General features: G+C 47.7%; 1 protein-coding gene across 1 annotated transcript in view; it reads left to right on the top strand.

The window, feature by feature from the left end:
- Positions 1-3,083: 3,083 nt before the first annotated feature.
- LOC111140175 (contactin-associated protein-like 3) overlaps positions 3,084-21,575 on the top strand; it is a gene marked incomplete at its 3' end in the record, with an annotated part of 131,376 nt that continues 112,884 nt past the window's right edge. Inside the window, exons 1-2 of the mRNA XM_022492516.1 lie at positions 3,084-3,186; positions 15,068-15,261. Of these exons, the coding sequence (XP_022348224.1) occupies positions 15,136-15,261 (126 nt within the window). The remainder of the gene's footprint in view (positions 3,187-15,067; positions 15,262-21,575) is intronic.

The raw sequence follows: 21,575 nt of genomic DNA on the forward strand, positions 1-21,575 counted from the left end.
CGCTGTCCAAAGTGTTGACAGCATGGTTCGGAACCTGTACGGATTGGGACTCTTTAAGCCCACACCTCGGGAAGGGAGGCGTGGGGGCCCCAGATGTTCACAAAGTTCTCAGTGGCCTTGATGGGCCACCATGGATCGGGGAACATTGGAGCAGCATCTTCGGGCCTCATTCCTCCTGATGGAGAGAGATTCCCAGGTATCTTCAGGCTCTTTTGAGTTCAGATGTTCTTGCCGGTCCAGTGGCAATGGGGCACCCCTGTGTGCGTCTGGGCCTTGATTCCCGCTGCCCATGTGGGAGGAGCAAGTAGGGCCGGAAGTTGAGGGGAATTTAGGTCATACTCTCTGTTCCATTCCAGGGACTGGAGTCCATTGTGATAGCTGAAGGATGAAAAACAAGCAACAAACAAACAAAAAAACAAAAACAAAAATAAGCAACAAACAACCATGAATTTTCTGTGCTGAGGAATTTTTAATCTCATCCAGAAGATAAGGCATCCTGAAAAGATACCACTTACACATAATTGAGTACAAACTGAATTTGAAGTGCCGAAGAAATCAGAACAAATGTATTACGGACAGGCCGTGGCTAACCGACGGAGTCTGTCTGGGCTTGTTTTCTGTCTGTGGGGAAGGATAGATTTAAGTCGTTTTAGAAGGAGATCAAAAGCCTAGAAAACCCCCAGATCAGCTCACATAGATCAGCTCACCTAGAGTGGGAAGGCTAAGCCAGCTCTATTTTCTCCAGTTGTGAGAAGTTCCAAATTTCTAAGATTTCACCTGGAAAAAATATATATAATTTTAAAAATTAGAAGCTGGAATATTGTTTTATAATCTCAGTCTAAGGCTGTTCTGCTGGTAAGACGTACAATAGGCTTTTGATTAAAATGGCATTGTAATAGGTGCACCTAGTGAGACAAGGTTTGAGTATTTCATAAATATGGATTTATTATATCAGAATGCACATAAGGATGTCTCTGGCACTCTGATACTGAGTCATACATAAATCATGAACAAATGTGGTGTGTTTGTTTTTTCTCTAAAACCCATGACGATGGACCATCACTTTTCCTTTAGCGTTCTTAAGCCCCTCTGAGAACCTCACTTGGAGCACATTTGAACCACTGAAGGATGAGTGCATGCCAAAATTAAGATTATTCCACGGACTCACTCTCATTAATACAAGTGGTTATTATGAAGGGAAATAAAATTGCTTTAGCTTACTTAACTGCAATATTCTCTATTTTCATATGTTAATTCTCATAAACTTATTATTTGTACTCAACTTGCTTTTCCCTCTAAGTGATAAATAGTAGTTGTTTAAAATTGTTTTGCCATTTCACTTGTCAAAATCCATACTTTGTGAATAATTCTTGTACCTTTGAAACATTTCAGGAATCATCTTTTTTTGGGGGGATGGAAATAATGTTTATCTGATTATTCATGAGAATGATGCTTATTTAGTGGGATTCACATGTTTTATAATGATGCAAAGAAAAAAGAAAATTAAATTGGGTCTTGACAATTTTTGCTTCAGGAATCGTAGTAGAAAACATAAATATTTCAGGTTGAAAACAGTAGTTAATTGAGGTTTGGGATGGCCCTGGAGGCTTCACCTTACATGGATTAAATTCAGTTAGAAACACACTGAATGCCTGGAAAACACTGTCCAAATCCTGAACGTCTCCTCTCCAGGTACCTTATAAGGATGTGACCACCTTGTTTTTGACCACACAAGTCCTCGACTTCTACTACGTTGGAGTAAAATGGAACACTGGTTTTGAAGCCTCTAAGTTAGGATTATAAAAAACATTGTCATTTAAAAATAAATTTTATAAATTGTTCTTCCAAAGAAAGATTATAGCACAAAAGCTATTACTTCTTCTTCTTCTTCTTTTTTTTTCTTTTTGAAGACTAAGGTTCATATGCCTTCTTTGAAGTAAGAATAAAAAAATGACAATATGGTTTGGAACGTTGAACACTGCCTTTTACATCTCTATATGGGGAACATGTCCTTATAGCATCTTTTGAAGGAACTTAATAAGTGTTGACTTGTCTTACCAGAGTGAGAATAATAAAAGCAAATACTTTCAGCCTTCAGCAGTCCTCTCAGTGAGTGAGTCCCCATTGTACTCCCTGCCATGTTGCTGTGTGAGTTCCGTTGTATCGTTGTGTAACGGCCCACTGTACAGTTGTGGGGGTTGGCTCCCCATTGCATAATTGTGTGATATCATCACTGTCCAGTCGTGTGATTCCCCATCAAACTGAGGAGAGAACCGAGGTGTAGAGAAGGGTGAGTGACACCCAAGAGTCGGCAAGGCTGGTGAATGCCAGTCCCACCCAACTCCAGTTGCAAAATCTATGCTAGCTTCAGTGGTGAGATGACAACAGTGTGAGCAGAGGGGACTAGCATCAGGACAGACCCCTAAAGGAAACTGTGTGGGGCCAGGGCTGGGAAGAGAGCAGGCTTCCCTAGACACACAATAAATGGGAATAGCCCTCTCTAGCCGTCAATCTGCTGTGTGATTTCAAGGTGGTGGTGAGGTCCCAGCACCCCCTGTGTACAGGGAGACTAATGCAGGCCTGTTCTGCTCAACGTGCTAGACCCTGAGAGACTTCTAGGCTAACACTCGAGTTAGCCATTGACCATGACCTGTAGGTAACACCCCCCTTCTGGAATTTTCTGAAGTACTAACCATACCCCAGTAATGGGCGACACTTTGTGCTGCCTGTGCACACACCCATCACGGGGGCTTCCTTGACATGTGTGACCCTCTTACCCTTGCGATGGTGACATCATGCTGACAGCTGGGAATTGCCCACGATGGGAGTATGTACTCCACGGAAGACGGCAAATGCTACCAATCAGGGGTTTTACTTTCTTTGCCACCGACTAACACACCTCTGATCAAGACCGACGTTTGCTATAGGTTCTAGCATTTTCTTGGCCTGTTAACTAAAAGCAAGGACGGAGGGAGGAGAGGAGGGAGAGGGAGAAGGAAGCAGGAAGGCAGGGAGGGCAGAAGTCGGGAATGCCTGGAGCAGGGGGTTAATCTGAATTTGGGATTTTCCACACAGATCACTGTGATGTCCCGCTGGCGTCCACGTTGCCACGAGAGTCCTTCAGCAGCTCGTCAGAACTGTCCAGCAGCCACGGCCCGGGGTTCGCAAGTCTTAATCGCAGAGATGGTGAGTCTGATGCTGTCTTGCTGTTAGCCCATCACAAGTCTTTCTCAGAGAGAATAACGACCATTCTTACTTAATATTCATTCTTGTGGCTTGAAGAGTAATTATATCGCAGTTGGATGGAAATGAAGAAGCAGGTTCAGTGACGTATCATTTCTAGCTTCCTGCGTCTGTAGCATTCTTCTTTTCTGTTGGTTCTGACGTTTCCGTCCCTGCTGATGGTCAGCAAGTGGTCATAAATGAGATCCGAATCAGAAGGGAATTACTGGAGGCTCCAGATTATTTCCTATTTTGTCATCCCTTTTTAGTTTCAGAGCACTCCATGGACGGGTGACTAGCAAGTGTGCTTATCATGGGTAACTAAAACAACAAACACGGGGCTCCTCAGTGATCTCGAGGTCCTGGGATCGAGCCCCACATCTGGCTCCCTGCTCGGTGGGGAGCCTGCTTCTCCCTCTCCTCCTGGCTCCTGCTCTTTCTTCTTCTTCTTTTTTTTTTTTTTAAAGATTTTATTTATTTATTTGACAGATTGAGAGAGAGAGAGAGAGAGAAATCACAAGGAGGCAGAGAGGCAGGCAGAGAGAGAGAGAAGGAAGCAGGCTCTCCGCTGAGCAGAGAGCCCGATGCGGGGCTCGATCCCAGGACCCTGGGATCATGACCTGAGCCGAAGGCAGAGGCTTTAACCCACTGAGCCACCCAGGTGCCCGTCCTGCTCTTTCTTCTATCTCTCTCTCTCGCTCTCTCTCTCTCAAATAAATAATCAAAGTCTTAAAAAAAAAACCCAACAACAAATGAATGAGCCAATGTCATGGGCACTGGGAACACCCATCAAGCCACTGGCTGGCACCAGTGAGATGGGAAGCTGCCACAGGGTAGTGATGGGGAAACAGCTCCATCCCAGGACCTGGCCTGGGAGGACCCAGGGCAAAGCCTCCTGTTAAAATAGATTGCGTTCATACCCATGGGAAGGGAGCTAAAGGCCTCTTTTCTCAGGGTGTGGTGGGTGTTCATTCATTCATTCTTGCTCCTTGACTGTTATGGATGAAGTTGCTTTCGCTTTTGCACAAACAGTAGTTCAGCAGACTAAGTAATACATGCACTGAAAACACAGATGTTTCACTACCTTGGAAAGGGATTAACTTTTTTGGTGAATGATCCATCCAGAAAGTAAAACTTTAAATTGACTGTGTCCCACGTAAATGTAAATTCTAAAGATCATTATGCTGGAACAGAGCATTTGCCTCCCTTTATTCAGTATTTCTAAGATCACGGTTTAAGTATAGCTTGAATTTTATCGTGTCCTCAAAAGTCAAGTGCAGGAACCCTTGATCAGCATCAGATAGACTGATGGGGCCCCGTAAAGACACAGTGAAGGATTTTGGTGTGTTTGGGGGGTGGAGAGATCACGTCGCTGAGGACCACCTTCATGACGTTTTACTATGAAGAAACGTTTCTGGCCAGATATTTTCTCCTCCAGGTAGTTAGGAAGCATCAGTCATGATGACTTTCAGTCCTCTGGTGAGAATAGCCTCTCACTGAAGCCAGTTTTCAATTAATAATTAAATGATCAAATTTACTATTTTTGGTCTGGTGGTTCCTCTAATACCAGCTTAACATCTAAACTTTCCAGTGGTTGCCCAAAGACTGTAAAAACCAAATAAGCACCATTCTTAATTAGTTTAAAGGATCCCAGGGGGCCTGTGTATTGTGTTTCTGATTTGCATATACGGAATATCTTTATGATTCTGGTCCTGTCAGTGTGGTGGCACTGGGAAGTTTATAAGCATCAGAAGGGAAAATCCCAGTGTTTAAGATGAATTTATTTCCATTATATTTAATTAAAAAATTAATAACTTAGACTATCATAAGCAGCCATTGTAAAATGGTAAGTACAAACTGCATTTACTATAGTCAGATCACTCTTTGCAGATTTAAATTAATTTTTTAAGAGCGTGGCAATCAACTGATGAGGTTTTTCTTGTGGCTGTTGCTACTCTGATTGTACACAATACATATTTCATTAAATATTCCTTCATTTTGCCATCTGATTTCATACCCATTCCTAAGGCAGGATTCAGACAGCACGGTTTGTCTATCCTTCTGAAGGATTATCTATGCATATTTTCAGTTGAAAGCCAGCATCCCAGGGGCATCTGGTGGCTCAGTCGGTTGGGCGTCTGCCTTCGGCTGGGCTCCTGATCCCAGGGTCCCTGGACTGAACCCTGCACCAGGCTCCCTGCTCAGAGGAGAGCCTGATTCTCCCTCTGCCCCTCACTCCGCCTGTCTTCTCTCTGTCTCTCTTTTTCTCTCGAGTAAATAAATAAATAAAATCTTAAAAAAAATAATAAAGCCAACATCTCAGATTCTTTCCTGGAATTTCTTTTGACTTTGTAAATGCTGGAGAACAGATTAGTTCACTTCAGTTTAGGATACTATGATGTAAAATTTGGATTGTATAAAATATGGAAGATTATAATAATAATGATGATTCTTCCTATATAGTAGTTGTAGCTTTTTTGAAAAATTGGCGCAAGATCTGGTGATGGAAGCCATGTTAGACAACTTGATTATATGATTAAAATGTCCTTGGTCTATATTATGGTACTTGGAGGTTGTAAAGAAGGTGTCTGTCTTACCTCCCTATTTTGCCCAGCAGTCTTTGAGCCTTCAGTATTTTTATGGAAAAATAGAACTATCTGAACCCTCATGGCTCCTGCCAGGGATTTTGTATGTAGCTGATCACGGCATCTACCTGATATATAAGGTAGTAAGACAGCAGTCAGTACATACAGTTTCTTTATTTTTATTATTTTTAAAGATTTTATTTACTTATTTTAGAGAGAAAGAGAATGTGAGTGAGGTGAGGAGCAGAGGGAGAGGGACTAGGAGACTCTGCGCCAAGTGTGAAGCCTGACACGGGGCTCGATCTCACGCCCTCCAGATCATGACTTGAACGGAGATCAACACCTGAGAATTGCTTAAGAAGAAAGACTGTGATTCAGATCACTTCCCTAAGAAAAACATAAACACTTAATCTTTACATTGATTTTCCATCCAGCCATGTTCATCTGAATTGCCCCTTCTAGGAATTTCCTTTTTTTTTCTGCCCAGGGCCCCTGGCTCAGGATTTGCCAGCTAAGGTGGCCCTCTTGTCTGCCAGAGTGGTGGGGTCCAGTTAGCAATCCTTCCCAAGGCACCGGGATCCCTGATGGGTCGCAGCCGCCATATTGAAATTGACACGGGAGTCCTGAACTGCTCCTTTAACCTGTGACTCAGGAAGACCATAGCCAGGGACAAGGGCTGCTGGGGGCTCTCTGGGCCCCCCGCTGTCAGCTGCTCTGCTGCTGTGAATGTGAAGGGAGACCTGCCTGGACTAGGGGCTGATGGGGGGATGATGATCCCAGGGCCCCCTGTTCTCTTTCCTGCCATCCTTGCAGCCTGACTGTTGTCCCGTTGCTGTGTCCCTCTGAGGAAATCGGGGGAGTGGGCTTTGCTCTGACATGTTCACGTGCCATCCTTTGAATGCCCCCCACCCCGTGCTGCTCCTCACATCACGTGACGCTCAGGCCTCCCCATTTTTGCATTCATTAGGATACTCTGCTTCCTACAGCAGGTAATTTGGTCCTCGACTCTTTTCATCAGAGGCTCTCATGGCGTGCTTACGAACGGTTAGGAATTAAGCCATACAGCGTCCTTCAAGAGAACTCGAGTTTTAGCGTCAATGGAATTTTCTTTCTTTTTCCCCAGAGGCATTTGGCCGACTGAGCAGTCACAATTGGGTGGCTAATTTAGTTGTCATGGTTTTGTCTCCCGAGCAGCAACCCCTGCATTTCCTGACACGATCATCCACCATACTGGATTTTTTAAAAAGAGACATTGCCTTGAGAGCGTGCAGCTGAGCTCCCGTGGGGAGCAGTGGGCTGGCCTGACCTCATGCCCTTCTGGGCCCTGGACTCCCCAGGGGTCTGCCCACAGCAGAGAGAGGTGCCCCTGTTCCGATGGCCTCGGGGGTGATCTGATATCCTGTCTGTTCTGCGTGAGTCGGGGCCGCTGAGAGGATGCCCTCCTAGAATTAGGACACGTCCCAGAGCCGCATTCCTTGTAAACAGAGATTTCACGGGACATGAATGAGCTCAGTCACACGTTTTATTTGGTCATAAATGAAGGATTTATGACCTGTTCGGGTCGTGACAGGCTTGCTGGGCAATCCTTGCTCCATTTCCATAGTGGGAAATTGGCAGAACCATCTCATGTTTTGTCGGGGCAGAACTTCCAACGAGTCAGAGCTGAGAGCCTCTGGTCAGATCTCAGTGGGTCTCCATGACACGTTCAGGAGTCTGTGTGAGGACAGCAAAACAAAACACATGGGATCGACCCATTTTGTCTGTTTTATGCAGACAGAGCTGCAGTCAGAACGCTTGATGCTTAAGGGTGTGGAAATCTGTCCCTGGGGAGGTCACATGTGAATGCCTGTGGGGCACTTTCTCTTCCTCAAGATCTCTGGCATTTAAAGCAAACTCAGGGTGATGGGTGCGCACCAAGCATATATTTTCATTTGACTGTCGAAGGGTCTGTTTACCAAGCCATTTCGGGCGTCTTTGCTTTGCACGTAGGAACCCGGCTCCCACTGAGGCAGCTGCGGTGACCGTTCCCCTCTGGGTGCCCTTCGTGGGAAATGTCCCATTCTCCCAGCTGAGGCTCCTAGCACAGTGCAGGAAGCACACAAGCAGGGGAGCTGGGGGCCCCGAGGCAGGGTTTCTGGGCCTACTCTGTCCTGATCGCCGGAATGCTACCTGGACACAGCTGGTGCTACCTCTTGAGGAATCAAAATTGCAGCAAACGCCTTAATCCCCTCAGTAACAGCAGCGTCCGACCCAGGCTTCAGCACATCCAGCCCTAGGATCCCTGAGTGGGGAGGTCAGGGGGACCTCAACACTGTCACCAGAGCCCATCTGCCCGCTGGCCCCTCTTTCCTGGGGACACCTGTCACCTTTCTGGGGATGCCTGTCATCTTCCTGGGGCAGGCAGCAATGGGCTCTGATGGGGTCTGTGATCAAAGGGTCAAGACTGATACAAAGTGAAGGTTAAGCAAAGCTTTATTTCGAGCCAGCACTGAGAATCAAACTGACCGGCCGGGGCCGTCTCTTATGGAGAGAGCGACCCTGCCCAGCCTCGCAGACCAGCTTTTATAGAGCAAAGGCCATGCGGTTGAGCCCGGCCAATGAGATTATAACACACAGAGAAAGTTGCATAGTCATGCTAGGTCACACAGGGGTGGCCAATTGAATTGCAATTTACCCTATAGTAGCTGTTTGAACTAGCCTGTCACTTTGGTCAGAAATGGTGCCCCAGGGGTGCCTGGGTGGCTCAGCGGGTTAAAGCCTCTGCCTTCAGCTCAGGTCATGATCTCAGGGTCCTGGGATTGAGCCCCGCATCGGGCTCTCTGCTCAGCAGGGAGCCTGCTTCCTCCCTGCCTCTGCCTACCTGTGATCTCTGTCTGTCAAATAAAATCTTAAAAAAAAAAAAAGAAAGAAAGAAATGGCGCCCCAGTTTGGCGCCCAAAAGGTGGGGTTTACATTCTTTGGTGGTTAGGGAGATAGTATGTGCGCCACCTCCATCTGGCCTGACTTGTCCTTGCGTCTGGGCTCTTTGTTATCTCCGCCTGACCTGACCCGTCCTTGTATCTGGGTTCTGTTATCAGGGACTGGTGGGCCATATTTTACTGGTTTCTCAGACTTGTTTCTAAGTAAGTTCCTCTGGGGGGGCAGGGTCAATCTAAGTTCACTGCATAAACAACAAAATGGCTGTTCTACTGAGGGGTCACTCTACGTTCCCCCCCACTTTCTTTGGAGATTAGTCAAATCCTTGACTTTTTAGCCAGTTTTATGTCCTCCTGTTGTAAGGGGTTATATTGAGCTTGTAAGATTAACATTTTTACTGCCCCAATTCTGTTTTGTACAAATGACATTAGGGCGTTTATAATGCAGGGGCCAAAAAGTAACATCAGTAATAGTAAAACCAGGGGGCCTGTAATTGCTGATTTTAGGGAAGTTATTCATGGAGACCAGTTGAACAAACTTTTACATCATCCCTGGGAGTTCCCGCATTGTTGTTTGCGCTCATCTAGTCTCTTTTTAACGGCTGCCAGACTGTTTTTAATGACTCCAGTGTGATTTACCCAGAAGCAGCATTTCTCTCTTAGGGCTACACAGAGCCCTCCTTTTTTAAGGAATAGTATGTCAAGTCCTCTTTTATTTTGCGGTACTACTTTAGCTAAAGAGCTTAAGGAATCAGTTAGCTTGTCTCTATTTTTAGGTATATAGCATAGGTCAGCATCTACTTGGGACCCAAGAGCCTCAACATCTACTTTCTCCTTTATTAAGGCTGAGGTCCCTACTGCTGTGGACCCTGCTATCCCTGTCACCACTAGTACTGGAATTAGGATGGGAACCACACGCTTTGTCCATTCTATCCCTGCAGTAAGATGTTGGAACCCCTTGATTTCTCATAATAATCTACTTGGGGAAGGATGTGGGCAGTTATACAGAGTTTGTTCCAGGAAGAGTTTTGGAACAAAGCAAGATTAAGGCATGGCATGAGCCCTGAACTCCCCAGCGGGGGCCTTAAGGAAGTTAGTGAAGACAGTAGGGACTATTATAGCTTCATATAGGTCTTTATATTGGGAAGCTTGCTTTTGTGCGTGTGTGTGTGTGTGTGTGTGTGTGGCAAGGCAAAGTCTCTTTTCTTTTATATCTCCTAGGGTTAGTCTAGGCACCTTTTTCCTCTCACAAGAGTTATAGGAACTTTTATTTCTAATCTGTCCCTTCTGAGTCCCTGTGGTAAGGTTGGCCCCCATTTTAATATAATATGGGGGCTGAGGGTTTAAGCACAGCCAATAGTCTTGAGTAGTATTAGGGTCTGAAGTATTTAAAAAGCTAAACATTGAATCTACCAATGGGAGTAAAACTTTGGTGGTGCTGTTGTCATGGTCAACATTTTTTTTTTTTTATCCTCTATGACAGCCTCTTTTGGGGTTGGGGTGGCTGGTGGTCTGGTTGGTTTTAGTGGCTTGGGAGGATTTAAAACTGGGTTTGGCCCTATAGACCGGGGTAGTTCTCTAATTTTTATTTTTTGGACGGTGAATTGCCTGCCTCTGTCTGCACCAGCTTTATAATATCTGAGGCCCCAAGATCGGCCATACTCCTAAAGATGGTCTTTGGGGTTGATGATTGTGATAGATATATTTGTACAAAATCTCCCATATTGGCGGGATACGGTTGAGGGGAAGATCCCCGCAGCCAAATTTCCAATGAATTTTTTTTTGTGTTATATAGTTGTTTGTTCCGGTGGGTACTACAGTTATATGGGGATCATGGTTTGTTTCCCAGTCAAAGGCTATTGTCTCACAACCCCATCGTGTACAGTAATAGTCTGAAGCCCCCCCCCCATATTCTGTATAGACCCCTGTACTAGGACATATGTAATAAGGGGCATACGTGATGCAGGGGTTACGGGTGCCAGTTGACATATGGTTACATTAAATTGCACAGTCAGCTGATGAGTTAGCTGATGAGTTAGCTATTTGCTGCTTTGTATAACTTTTTTCACTTTTACTAATTTCATTTGTTTAATTTTCTATCTATACTTTTCCATCTGATGAGGTGACTCAGAAGTTTTTACATAAACAGGTAACAATAGGAGCAACAGTGAACTCAACGAATTCATTGTTTTTTGAGTCTTAACTTTAGTCCATGATTGGCGGGGTCCATCGGCAGTGGCTTCCATCTCTGGGGGGCATCCTCGTTCTCGGCTCATTTGACGTGATCCGTGTGAATCCAGGCCCTGATGCCTTCTACTTTCACTGCTGTGGGGGTGGTCAGGATGACAGTAAATTGTCCCTTTTAGCGAGGTTTCAAGTTTCCCACTTGGTGGTGGCATATTTAAATCAAGTCCCCAGGTTGGTAAGGATGTGGATCCATCTCCGTCTCCATCTCACTATGGGCAGTCCGGATCCCTGCGTGGGCTCTTTTTAAGACAGACTGTAGTGACTGGAGTACAGACTGATCAGATATTTCTGCTAGGGCAACCTTTTGTAGCCGAGGGTAGAGCGGTGGTGGGGGGGGTTCCCCGAACATTATTTCAAATGGGGTCATCTTGTTTAAGTAGGGTGTACACCGCACCCTAAGGAGGGCCACGATGTATGGTATTTGGTCTCGATGGAGATCGAAGACCTTACTCTGGATAAAGTAGATTTGAGCCAAGGCAAACGTTCCTTCCAGAGGCCACTCTGTGGAGACAGTGGGCCACTCTCACTGGCAGAGTGTTTTTAGTTTTCCCGGGTAAACCTTGTCACCCGACTGGGTGGCTTTACCTTGAAAATCCTTGAAATACTGGAGAACAAGACTTAGGGGTGTCACAGGTCCCTTACTCCCTGCCTGCCCCATTTCTTTAAACACAACAAGCAACACAACAGACAACAAAAAGACAAGAGAAAGACAACTGCAGACCCAGCGGCCCTTCCTTGACCAGATATCAAGTCTAAGGGTGTGCAAGATAAAATCCCAACTCAAAAACACAACCTGCACCAGGGGCAGCAGTCACGGCCATCAGCGGACGGAGTAATTCAGGCCCCGCTGGGAGTTTCCTAGCCAACATTTCCTCTCCCCAAGGAAGTGTCCCTGCTGCTGTCGGAGCCACCAAAGCGGAGGGGGGTGGGGAGGAGTAGGGGGTGGGGAAGCAGTTGCACAGGATTAACTAGAGACAGAAACCTTCCGACAGATCGATTTAAATACAGTCTGGCTGGTGGTCAGCAGACAATCTTGAATAGCCCAGGAACTGGGGGGAGATGTCCGTACAAGGGGTCGAGAGTGGAAGGGGCCGAGCTTTCATCCAACACCCTCACAGGAACCTCAAGTGCTGCATCTTCCTTATCAGTGGAGCAGGGACTGTCACGCCGGTCCCGCTTACTGGGTGTGGGGCTTGTGGTGTTCCACGTGGGGCCCCAGGCGAGATCCTCAGCCCATCACACGTGCATGACAAGTTTGTCTTTCTTCACCGTCTTACCTTTGGGAAGAAGCGCAGGCAACAGACCTTGAGTGATAAGGTCACTGGAAAGCTCAGCACCGGGACTATGGCCCCTCATGCACCTGGAAGCCACAGCGGGGATTGCTCGTTATAACGGCAACTGTCACCCAGCGCCCGGCCGCCCGTGGGAGGGACGACACTGGGTGCTGCACACATCCTCCTGCCACACCCGCTCAGCGCCGCAACACACAGCGAGCACACTGCCCCCAGGAGGGAGAAGGATGTTCTGGGTGGGGTGACCTCCCAGGCCCTGCAGTTTGCTCTGCACAAGTGGGGCCCCCAGATAGGTTTTCCTTGGTACAAGTTGTGACACGGTATTCAGGAAGGGGCGGAGGTGGGAGAGAGGCAGGTGCCGGAGGCGGGGGATGCACACTCCCCCTGTGCATGACCCCCCAGCAGCGATCTGAGTGCATGGGGACCTCGTTAGCCTGCTGGAGCGAACCGCCCCTGGCCTAGGGGATTCTGCCGCTCCATGCCTGTCACCGCCCCAAGTTCATCAGATGGCTTGGCATGCTTGCCAGAAGCACGTCCTCACCGCAGGTCAGGAGGAGATGTTCGGGGTCTGTTACCTGCAGGTGGGGGAGGCTGGTTGGCAGGTAGGCAGCGGCACCTGTGGGAGAGGCTGGCCCCAGGGCAACATGCCAGCAGCATCCTGATCTGTTTACTGAATTTGCCTCCCCGCACGGGTGACGCCATGCTGGTGATACTTCCTGGCCTTGAGAGAGGTTAAAATTCACAGGGAAACATGGCAAAATGCCAGCAAGGGTATCATCAGGACCTTCTACAGGACTCTGCTGCGAACTAGGATGAGCCTGGATACAGTAGTCCCTCAGAGATCTAAGCGGATCTGTAGGAAATTTCAAATGTGGAATCTCCACGTTAAAATGATCTGCTGAATGCCAACACCTAATTTTTAAGGTTATTTTTGGTTATTTTTAATTATAAAAATCACGCCCGCCTGCCAAGGAATGTCCCTCGGACTGTGAGAGGCTCTCAGCTAGAATACAGAAGGACTTCCAGTCATCAGCCATGAGCAGGGCCCTTGGACAAAGCAGCAGAACCAATCTTGTCACGAGAGGCAAGGTAAGGCGGCAGAACTGGCATGGGCTGAGGACACAGAGGAGACTTGGTGTGTAAACAGCCTCGTGGTGCAGAGGACTGGGGTCAGTGGGGACACTGGGGAATCGGAATAACGTTTGTCTTTGCATTAACACTGTACCTGTGTAAATACCTTCATCGTGGTAAAAGCCCCATGACGACGTAAGATGTTAACTTCGGGGGAAACCAGGTACAAAGGAGACAAGAATCCCCTCTACCACGTTTGTAGCTCTTTGGGCAATTGGAAGTTATTTCGGAATAAAAAGTTAAAAATGCATTACAGACCAACCCAAAATGCAGCTCATTTTGGATTCTGGGTCAAAGAAAAAGGCATTGTGCTTGCAGTACATTGAGAGGAAAATTTGGAATACTTGAACAAAGATTCAGTCTGGGAAATCTGGGTAGAAAGAAATGAGAAAGAACCTGGGTTCTCCGGAAGGCCGTGCTTGAACACGTGCGGTGAAGGGGGGACGTGGTGAAGGGAGGACGTGGTGAAGAGACGTCCGTGCCCGCCCCCTGGGGATGCCCCCAATCCTGATGCAAGCGCCCCACTTCCGTTTCCCTCCCAGCCATCCTGGGACCATGTCACATACTTCCTGATACACAGGCCTACAGGCCTTAGCAAACCCAGTGCAGGGGTCAGTAAGAGCCCCTCACAGGAAGACGGTCAACGCGGTCTAATGCATTAGGCCTCGTTATGAGAACCTCAAGTGAGGTGTCAGACGGTGGAGAAAATTGTTTTCCAAAACTCCTCTTACCATATTACAGACGACTTCCATGACTCATGTTTTCTGGACACAGATAATTGGCAAAATATTGGTTCCAGAATGTGCTTCAAGCTTATTTTCCAGTTTTTTAATTGCTTATTAATTTAAAACCAGAAACTTCAACGTGATGTCTAACTCCACATTCAAAACCCACGTTTCTGGGACCTGGAAGAACAAACTATGTCCCAACACAGCCTCCGGGAGCCTCCTCTGAGTCTGTGTCTCATCTGTTTCTCACTGGACAAGACAAAGCCTTGTGATTTCTGCTCTGCACCCGTTGTCTCGAAAACCTAGAACATCCTTGTTATTCGCCCGCTCTGTGTTCTCCCTCAAGCTCCCCGCTGCCCCTCAGGCTCTCCCTCCCTGCGCAGGAAAACCTTCACGTTCACCCCTGCTGCTCTGTGTTTCAGATGGTTCTTCGAAATGCCTTTTTCTCGCATAAACCTGTAAGCGTATCAAGTGTAGGGTTTGCCATCACCACCCTTCCTACCCCATCATTCAGTACGGTACTTCCTCATGCTGGGATTCCAGAATTAAGCTTTTCTATTTCTACTATGGTCTGCATGTATTCCTTCAGATCCAGCCAAAGGCATGTCATACATACAGGCCGGTGGAGACACTAGTCTCAAACACTGATGCGGTGACCTGGTGTTTGGTCGGCCACCTGTTGCCTGGGACCGTTGGACACCCAAGAGTCAGGGTTATGGCCGAGAAACCAGAGCAACTCATGAGGAATGTAGGATTCATCTGTTTACTTGACCCGTGGTTCTGAGCGCATGTGTGTCTGTGTGTGTGATCATGGGGGGTTATACATTCCAGAATTTGGAACTCTGATTTTTGGAAGTTTTATTTATGATCTCTTTCTTCACAGGATAATGCAGGTCTTAACGATTCCTCTCCCTTTACTGTCTTCTCCCGCTTCTGTTTCCCTCAAGGGGCCGGTGGCTGGTCTCCACTTGTGTCAAATAAACACCAGTGGCTGCAGGTCGACCTTGGAGAGAGAATGGAGGTCACAGCTGTGGCCACGCAGGGAGGGTACGGGAGCTCCGACTGGGTGAGCAGCTACGTCCTCATGTTCAGTGACGGCGGGAGGAACTGGAAGCAGTACCGGCGAGAAGAAAGCGTCTCGGTATGTCCCTTCCTGAGAGCCGTCTCGGTGTGAGTTGTACCGGTCACTGCCTGTTGCTGCGGGTCTGTCGACTGAGCACAGACACGGAGCCCCCCAGAGTGGCTGAGCGCGCTTTCAAGTGAATGTAAGATGCGCGTGGCCCTGTGTGATCTATGCGCTAAGTCCAACAGCGCTGTGCTGCAGTGAAACACTGACGTCTCCCCGCTGTGCCTGGACGTAGTGTGCGATCGGAGGGGTGAGGTCGCATGCAGCCAGTGTAGTTTCCCTCCCAGAGCCCGGGAGCTGGTGTCAGTTGTTCAGCCGAGTAAACCCATTCTTCCGAGTCCTCCGGTTAAGTGAGATTTCTGAAAGTCTCCAGACTGACACACACGTCACGGGCAGTCTCCGTTTGGACGACGGCATGTTGAGGGACACACGTCTGGCTCCAGCAGGAGCCTGGGCACTTGTGTGGTCCCTTGTCCTTCATGGGTCTAGATATCAGGGACTCTTTGGCGTCACAATGACTTAAACTCTCTTACACCAGGGACGTGCTTTCTGCTTCTGATTCCATACCCGCGCTTCTTTGAGAAGAATTAAATTTCGCTCGCCTGACTTTCTGAATATTAAGACATATGGACTTTATCAGATATGCAGAGTTTTGAGTCTTCAGATCATAGGGTGCCCTGAGGGAGGAGCTCTGAAGATAGAGTGGGGCAAGCGTCTGCTGCGTTGCTGTTGGCCGTTGGGGCAACAGGGGCAGGGCTGTGGCCTCAAGAAGATTTCTCAGGTGGAGAAGGAATTACTTTCTTCTTATTATTAAAAATACACTTGGGGCGCCTGGGTGGCTCAGTTGGTTGAGCTCTTGATTTTGGCTCAGGTTGTGATCTCAGGGTCCTGGGATTGAGCTCTCTGTTGGTTCTGCACTCAGTGGGCGGTCTGCTTGAGATTCTTTCTCTCCCTCTCCTTCTGCTCTCCCCTCTTCCCTGTTCCCAAGCACCCTGTCTCATGAATAAATAAATCTTTAAAAAAATACACTTTAGATGGTTGCCAGGGGCTAGGGGAAGGGAGGAATGGAGAATTACTGTTTAATGGCGACAGCTTCAGTTTAGAAGATGAGAAAGTTCTGGGGGTGCATGACGGTGACGGTTGCCCGGCCGTGTGATTGTCAGTGGTACACAATGGCACGCTTACAAGTGGCCATAGAGGTGAATTTTATATTAGGACAATTTACCCACAATAAAAAAATATACAGTTTAGGTTCCATGTAATTTGGGTAAGGATATTTAGGTAAGTCTTAAAAAATTGTCTTGTCATGGAAAGAGGGGAAGTATCAGCGAAAAAGCCGTTACTTGTTAGCTGGTAGCTCGTTAGCTTATCTGTAACACTAACAAGAGACAAAATGATAATACTCGTTGGGTTGGGTAATGAACTGGCCTCACTTGAACTCCCTCAGAGCTCTGTTACTTAGTATAACTTCATAGATCATGGCCCATTTAATTTTTTATCTCTGGACCTCTTTCTAGTTCATTGATAGATGTTGATTTAAATTGAATTAGGAAGAACTAGTCAGTTGTCTAACACTGGGTAAAAGAACAAAATGGGCGAGAATTAGTGTTTAGGGACCGGCTGACTTTAATACCCCCAAACAGGCAGTTGCCAAGTGTGTGACCGGAAGTGCTTCTCAACATTGAGCTAATTCTAGGCACTCCAGGTCCAAACCAGGGTTAAGACCAACATTAATTAAGAATGAATAACAGTTAAAAGTTAAGGAAGCATTTATCTATATAGAAAGCTTTTGTTCCAAATTAAATCTTGCTTTTCAAAATCAGGTAATGGATCACTAATGCGTGCTTATTCTTAGTTGTATTAACCAAGGTTCATATTTTTACCCCCATCCCACCCCAATACACGGATGTGACATTGTGACCATTCCTGTTTTTTAGCTAAGTGGTTTTGGGGGGACCCAAACCCAAGCATCACCATGTGGCACCTTGTTTCAAGGAGCCCAGGGGAGTAAGGGCCAAGGATAGTGGTGTTCCTGACCCCAGACCACACAGCTGAGGACGGATGCTTGGACTCCTCGGTCCCACTGGCCGTCGCATGGTCACGACTGGTGTGGTGGCCTCCCTCCCACAACCGGGGAGCTCGCTCACAGAGACCCACCTTGGTAAATGTTTGCTGGATGAGTGCAGGAGTGGAATCTACCTTCCCTTGAGGTGGGACGCTTCTCCTGAGCTCCCTGCTCTGCCCCCTTTGAGGTCCTTGTCTTGGCTCAGGGCTTCTTGAAGCTCCTCCAGGGCATGAATTCCTTCTGCATTTTGGTCTCCTCTAGGAAAGGTGCTCCTCCTGGCATGTCCTTTAGCCATCCCCACAGCGCACAGGGTGCTGTCTCCGCCCCAGGCTGCATACATGGCCGGCTCTGGCCACAGTAAGTCCCACGAGCTGATAATTAAGATTCTACCCACAGTCTCTTGAAAACGATCGGGCTGATTTGGCTGCTCTCTGGCCCCTCTCACACAGAGGACCTGCTCTTCACCCTAAAGCACGTACCTTCCCAGAGGCCCTTCCCACTCTTCAGGTGCTGGTTTTTAATCTATGCTTCCCTGACATCAATTTCAGAGTGAATTAAGATTCTAAAAACTTTCCTTGAGATATTTACCCTCTTTATTAGCAGAAGAGATACTGTCATTTTCCTGGTTTTGTGCTACTCATGTAAAAAGCGACCAGGCGCTTTACGAGACAGAGCTGTTAGGTCACGGTTTCTGTAGGTCTGAAGTCTGGTGCACCTGGCTGGGTCCTCTGGGTAAGCTGTTGGCCGGGCTGTATTTTTTCCCCTCCTGGGAGTCTGGAGATCCCCAGGATCCTCCTCAGGTCCTGTGATTCACTGGTGGGACTCGCAGGACCGATGCGTAGTCATAAAACTATGATGTGTCCAGAGTACAAAGCGGAAGGAGTAAAGGAAAAAGGTCAATGGGATGAAGTCCGCAGGAAACCAGGCATAAGCCTCCAGGGGTCCTCTCCAAGCGGAGATGTACGGAACGTGCTGAGTTCCCTCCAGAACAAGTGAGAACTGTCCTCGCCAAGTGTGGTCCACCACAGAAGCTCATTAGAGACTCAGCATCCTGGGCATTTATCGGAGGCCGGTCACACAGGCTCCCTCCTTGCAGGACCCGACCAGGACGATGGGTATTGAGTGTAAATGAGTTGTTCGCACAAACATTAGGCACAGTGAGCCGCTCACATTATTAGGGTCTTGGGACTGCACCAGCCTTGAGATTTGAATCAGTCTAAGTGATTTAGGAGTCCGACCACTGTGAAGAGGAAGATTCAGGTGGTCTTGGGCTCAGCTGAACCCAAGAGAGAGGCCTGCCCCCCGCCTTCCCTGGGTCAGCTACTGGCATGTTTTTCCTGGTGCAGATGGATGGGTTCGGAAGCCCAGGGAAGCGCTCGGACTTGTCTGGCTCCAGTGGAGGGGCCATCTGAGAACTCCCATCTGTAGTCGTTTGCCACCGGGTGCTCCCACCTGCCCCATGCTAGGCACCGAGGGTCCTGCAGCCTGGGCTGTGGGTAGAGCCATGTAAAGGCCTTGCAGCCACCCTAAAGGGCTGCTGTGGACTAAGAAGGGAGGGATGCTGGGAGGGCCGTATTTTCAAATCTCCTATACTTCATCTCTCATTATGATCCTCTGCTTTCTTTTATATTTATCTGCCTTCCTCTGCCTATACATTGGGTCTTTCTACTCCTGTCCTCCCCTTCTCTGCAAGAGAGAGGAACTGGATGACCACGGGCCTTATAGCTCAACAGGAGGCCCACCGTCCATCAGCCTCACCTGGGATCCTGACAGGGATAATGGAGTTTCAACCCCCATCCTGGATCCCAGATCTGCATTTTTTTTAAGATTTTATTTATTTATTTGACAGAGATCACAAGTAGGCAGAGAGGCAGGCAGAGAGGGAGGAAGCAGGCTCCCCACTGAGCAGCGACCCCCGATGTGGGGCTCAATCCAGGACCCTGAGATCATGATCTGAGCTGAAGGCAGAGGCTTAACCCGGGTGCCCCGCAGATCTGCATTTTAACAAGATTCCCAGAGGATCCCAGAGTGCTGACTGAAAAGACCCATGTCCCATCTGCGGGAGAAGTCGTTCTGCTCCTTTAGTGACCTTACCTGCCTGGATCGCAGGAGAGTCCAACCTGCTGGAGGACGCAGCTTGTCCCGGGCACCTGTTACCCTGAGCACGTGCTCCTCCCTTTAATGAGTCCTTAGGACCCTCATTCCATTGTCTTTTGGCTGCAGGACACTTGCCTTCTCCCCAGTAGTCACCAACCTAGTGGAACAAAGCCTGCAGTGTTTTCTCGTTGCTTCTATCAACAATGACCAAGTGCTTAAAGTTAGTACCATCTTTGAGAACTAGATTATTTCCTGAACCTGTACGTTTTGCATCAATTAGGGCTTTATTCTTAACTCCTGAGAACTCAAGTTCAAAGATTTTGTATCTCTTAGGATTTCAAGATTGGGCTGCTACCTGGAACATACTGACAACTTAGAATTTAAGTGGCGTTTTCTTCCTCTGCAGGATGTTTGCATGAGAAAGGCATAGTCTAAGGATAGACTGGTAAATGGATTTGGAGAAAGAAAAACAACAAAAGAAATTATTTGAAATAAACATAGGATCTAGTATAATAATTCTATTGAATAGATTTCTTTTGCCTTGAGAAAATGTGTATCAGTAGGTCCTTGGGTGAAAATAAAAGAGAAATAGCAAAGAATTTGGAAGGCAGCTATGCTTGCCACTATACCACCAACGCAAAATAGCAAAGAATTTGAAACTTTGTTCTACTTTGGATAATTTACAACCTGAACCAAGCAGAAAGTGTTGACTGATTAGTGAGGCTAAGTAACATTGCGTGGAAGGACAGGACAACCTCGTAGTGCTCTCCAAGTGTGACAGAGGTGACTCCAAAGGTTTAGGGTAGAAGAAATGAATAGGAAAATTCTGGGAGCAATGCAGATGGGATGGGGCCACCAGTTACTTCTGCACTGGTTCGTGTGTTTGAGGGAAGGGGCTGGTGCACCTACAGGAGAATAATTGCTTGTGAAATCCAGGTCACAGGCACATGTGTGTTTGTGGTTCAGGATATGTTTGAAACATGGCATCACCAGAAAAAAATCCCAAACTATTGAATTCAGATTTAAATGAACCATGGTTACTTGGTTTAAGTAGAAAAATCATGAGACCTGTACGTGATTTCAGAATAAAGAGGGATAAGAACCATGTCCAATCATAATAAGGACAACTTGAATCAGAAATAAGGAAGCGTGTGTGCAAGGAAGTAGGCACTCTGCTGAGTAGGCAGCTTGGCCGGGAGCCGAAGGGGAACTCACTGGATGCAGCCCCTGTGAGTTCAGTCGCTAAGTCCGTGCTGGTTTATTTCAGGTCTGGGTGCTACGTTCACTATTGAGTTGACGACCCGACAGAACCAAGCCCCACCTCGCATAGGCAGTTGCAGAAAGGGTGTGCAGGGCCTGCAAGGTCAGTTGGGGTCTGGGCCAATGCCAGGCTCACCAGGTCCAAGTGCGGCTCTGAGACCAGTCGGTTTATAGCAGAATGGGAGCAGCACTTGACGATTCCATTATTGGTCACTTCCGTGTACTCAGCCTTGTGGGGACATGGGTATCTCCCGCTTAACCGTCCTGCTGCTCACCTACAGCATATTGATCACCATGGCAGCCCCCTCTACCCTTCTGTGTGGATGGGGCTTAACCGTTGTGGACGGCGATTGGATTTTCTATGGGTGTCTTCCCTTCCTGGGTCTGAGGGCCATTAGGTCAGGAACTGATCTCCGGGGAGGCCCAGGCCTATTATGGTTTCTCGATAAAGGGCTATTGGGTTGAGTTAAGGGAAAGTTTCTGTTCTCAAATAGGCCTCAGCCAGATGGGTAGTTAACGATATGGAAACCTTAGCCACCCATGGGATGCGGCTTATGTAGTGGGAGGCTTTTGGTGCCAAATATGAGGGTGAGAAGTTTAACACTGCTTCCCCACAAAGTTGTACAAGGATGATCCCTATTGAGCCCAAGGTGGTCTCCCGTGTGCCCTTAACTGCCGGTCTCAGTGACAGCAGATAAATGCTGGTTTCCGTCCTGGAAAGCTGTCCTTCTCCTTCCCTCCCTCCCTCCCTTCCCACCTTCCTTCCTTCTCTGTCAATGATAATCCTCCCCAACCCGAAAACCTTCACTCTGTTCTGAAATTGCTTGGACACTCCCTGCTCTCTCATGTCCCGCACTCTACTCTCTCATGTCCCGCACTCTACTCTCTCATGTCCCGCACTCTACTC

This window comes from Enhydra lutris, unplaced genomic scaffold (genome assembly GCF_002288905.1).
Source record: "Enhydra lutris kenyoni isolate GAN:26980312 unplaced genomic scaffold, ASM228890v2 scaffoldscaffold219, whole genome shotgun sequence".
Lineage (NCBI taxonomy): Eukaryota > Metazoa > Chordata > Mammalia > Carnivora > Mustelidae > Enhydra > Enhydra lutris.